The 2,985-nt window shown below is 56.6% G+C and overlaps 1 protein-coding gene across 1 annotated transcript; it reads right to left on the reverse strand.

The window, feature by feature from the left end:
• Positions 1 to 432: 432 nt before the first annotated feature.
• LOC120859698 (C-C motif chemokine 17-like) lies at positions 433 to 1,445 on the reverse strand. Its single transcript, XM_040235704.1, has 2 exons — positions 1,285 to 1,445; positions 433 to 683 (listed from the first exon to the last, which is right to left on the reverse strand). Exons 1-2 carry the CDS (start codon positions 1,440 to 1,442, stop codon positions 563 to 565), a joined length of 279 nt encoding a protein of 92 aa, XP_040091638.1. The 5' UTR covers positions 1,443 to 1,445; the 3' UTR covers positions 433 to 562.
• Positions 1,446 to 2,985: the final 1,540 nt, after the last annotated feature.

Consider the following 2,985-nt stretch of genomic DNA (forward strand, 5'->3'; position numbering starts at 1 on the left):
GGTAGGCAAGATGGAGAACGGGCTGCAGGAGTCCCTGGCACCAGGGAGCTCCCCAGTACTTGGCAGAACCCCAACCTGCCTGGAAAGAATCCTGGAAACATTCGTGGAATTGGGATCAGGTGTGAGGACGCCAGGGGCAGATTAGATGGGAGGCGAGCTGGAAGCCCCTTCCTGGGGCTTCTTCCTGCTCTCATGCAGCAGAGCGTGGGCGGGGGCAGGGGCAGCCAGCCTCTTGTCACCCTTGCCCTGCTCATCCCATATCCCTCAGCCCCACCCCTGCCCCCGTCTCTCTCCCGGGCCCCCTCTCCCTGAGGGTGGTCTGCACCCAAAGCTTCAGCTTCCCTCTCTAACGTGAACAGCGAGAGACTAGATGTTCTCTGAGGGCCTTTCCAGGGCGACAGGCCAGGGTGGACAGAACACGCAGAACCCAGATGGGGGAGAAAGACTTTAATAGAAAAGGGGACAAGGGGCCTCTTTATCCTTGCAGGGCCTCTGGCTCCAGGAGCTGGGGCTTGGGATAATGAACATGGAGGCGGGAGGTCTACAAGAGGTCCAGGAGGGGTCAAGACTCCTGGAAGGCCTGATTAGGTGACTTCATGTGTTTCTGCAAGTACTTCACTGCCTTCTTCACCTTTTTGTCCTTGGGGTTTGCACAAATGGTTCTGCCAGAGTGAGTCACCAGCCTACATGGAAAGAGAACACCATGGTGAGGGGTCAGGGCAGGGAGGCCTTCCGGAGTCCTGGCACAGCCTCGCCCTGTGATGACCAGGACCCAAGCCCCCAAGAGGGGCTGGAACTCGCCTGAAGTCACCCAGGGTGGCAGCAGCAGTTCTGGGACCCCAGGCTCTGTCCTCAGTGATTCCCGACCCTTCCAGGGAGCCAGGGCTGCACGGCTTTGCTCCCCACCTCAGACCATCTGCAGCCACATAACCCTGGGGTTGAGGGTGCGTGGGAGTGGCTCAGGGCTCAGGCCCAGGCTGCAGAGGCGACCGTGTGGGGCGCTGACTGCCCCTGTGCATGGGGCTGTCCCATGTCTCTCAGGGCCTCCCTTTCCCATAAATGTATCAAGAGCTTAGACCTCGCAGCCTGAGGTCCTTTGGGGGTTCAAAGAGCGTGGAGTAGGAGCTGCACTGAGGAGCAAGACCAAGGCGACAAGAGATGAAGGCCCCGGGCTGTACTCTCCCCTCCGCACTGGCCCTTCTGGGAGCTCCGGGATCCACCTTCTCCCACGTTCAGCTCCTGGGGTAAGAAGGGGGCAGAGGGGAGCGGCAGGGGCAGACTTACACAATGGCATTGTTGGGACAATTGCCCGAGGTCCGGTACCAATCCACCAGCTCCTTTTGGGGAATAGATCCTTTGTAGAACTGTAGGCAGCACTCCCGGCCCACGCTGCCTGCTCGAGCTGTGGGGAAGGCCAAGCAGGAACAGGTATGTGTGCGCATGTCTGCTTGGGGAGGGTCTGTGAGGGCCAGCACATGTGTGTGTCTGTCTCTGTAGTGAGGAGTCTGTGTGTGTGTGGTATCGTGTGGGTCCTTGCGTGTGCATTTCTGCATGTGTGTGTCTGTGTGGTTGGGAGGGGTCTCCTCGGTGGGCTCCGTGATCGTGTTTCTGTGTGGGGGAGTATGTAAGGGGTCTGCACCTGTATCTCTGTGTGTGAGTCTGTGTGTCAGAGTGTGCACGTTTGTGTGCGTGAGGTCGTGTGTGTGCTTTGAGGGGCCCTGCGGTGTTTGTGTGTCTGTCTGTGCACATGTCTATATGTGCTTGAGAGGATCTGTGTACACATGCCTGTGTGTGCGTCTTTGTGCGTGTGCACGTTTGTGTGTGGAGATCTGTGTGCAGGTGTGGATCTGTATGTGCTTGGGGAGTCTGCACATGTCTGCATGTGTGTGCATCCACGTGTGCTCACACTCAGACCAGCCCCGAATCACCAAACGTTGACTCTGGACCAGGCTCTGGGCTGACCCTTTGCTGCAGCCGCTCCTTCAGTCCTCAAGCACACCTGGAGACAGGTGCTGTCACTACCCCATTCTACAGATGAGAAAGTGGAGGCCTGGGTGTGAACACACTTTCCCAGGGCTTGGTGTCCTCATCTTAGCACGAGAAAAAATATCCAGCACCTGCAAACTGGCAAACAGATGATCTGTGACTTCAATTCAGACCACACAAGGTGCTTTCCGAGAAGCCTCGGAGTGTCCTCTCACCATCTTGGGGGCGGAGCTTGGTTTGACTGACACGGAGCTGGCCAGGCCCAGGCTTTTACAAAAAAGTAAGCCGTGCACCTAACTGTGAAGGTCACCCCATTAAGCTAGCCCCGAAGGCTGCGACCCTGTCACTGTGTCACCACACGGGGCGCTAACCAGCTTTGTTTCTCTAAAATAGCAACCTTAGCTCAGCCTTCCTTTCCCACCTGAGTGTAAGAACCTCTCTTTTTCCACCTGCTCTGGCCCGTGAGCTCCTGCCTGGGTGCCAGCGCTCTCGCTGTATATGCTGTGCTGTGCTTACGTGCCTAGTCGTGTCCGACTCTTTGACACCGCATGGACTGTAGCCCCGCCAGGCTCCTCTGTCCATGGGGCTTCTTCTCCTGGCAGGAATACTAGAGAGGGTTGCCATATCCTCCTCCAAGGGATCTTCCAAACCCAGGTCTCCCACATTGCGGGAGGATCTTTACCGTCTGGGCCACCAGGAAAGCCCATGAGAACTGGAGTCTTCCTATTCCTTCTCCAGGGAATCTTCCCAACCCAGGAATTGAACCGGGGTCTCCTGCATTGCAGGTGGATTCTTTACCAGCTGAGCTACCAGGGAAGCCCCTCATAGTATATAAAAACCTATTAAATAAACAGACTCTTGACAAATCCTTGTGAGAATTGCTCCTTGTCCACTGTCAAAGCACAATCACAGTCACTGCCTCACGACATTTGCAGGAGGAGAGTGCAAGCAGTTTTTTCCTCAGAAGCTGAGCCCCGAGTCCCAGGACATTCATCTTCC

The sequence above is a fragment of the Oryx dammah genome, unplaced genomic scaffold (genome assembly GCF_014754425.2).
Source record: "Oryx dammah isolate SB20612 unplaced genomic scaffold, SCBI_Odam_1.1 HiC_scaffold_2401, whole genome shotgun sequence".
Classification (NCBI taxonomy): domain Eukaryota; kingdom Metazoa; phylum Chordata; class Mammalia; order Artiodactyla; family Bovidae; genus Oryx; species Oryx dammah.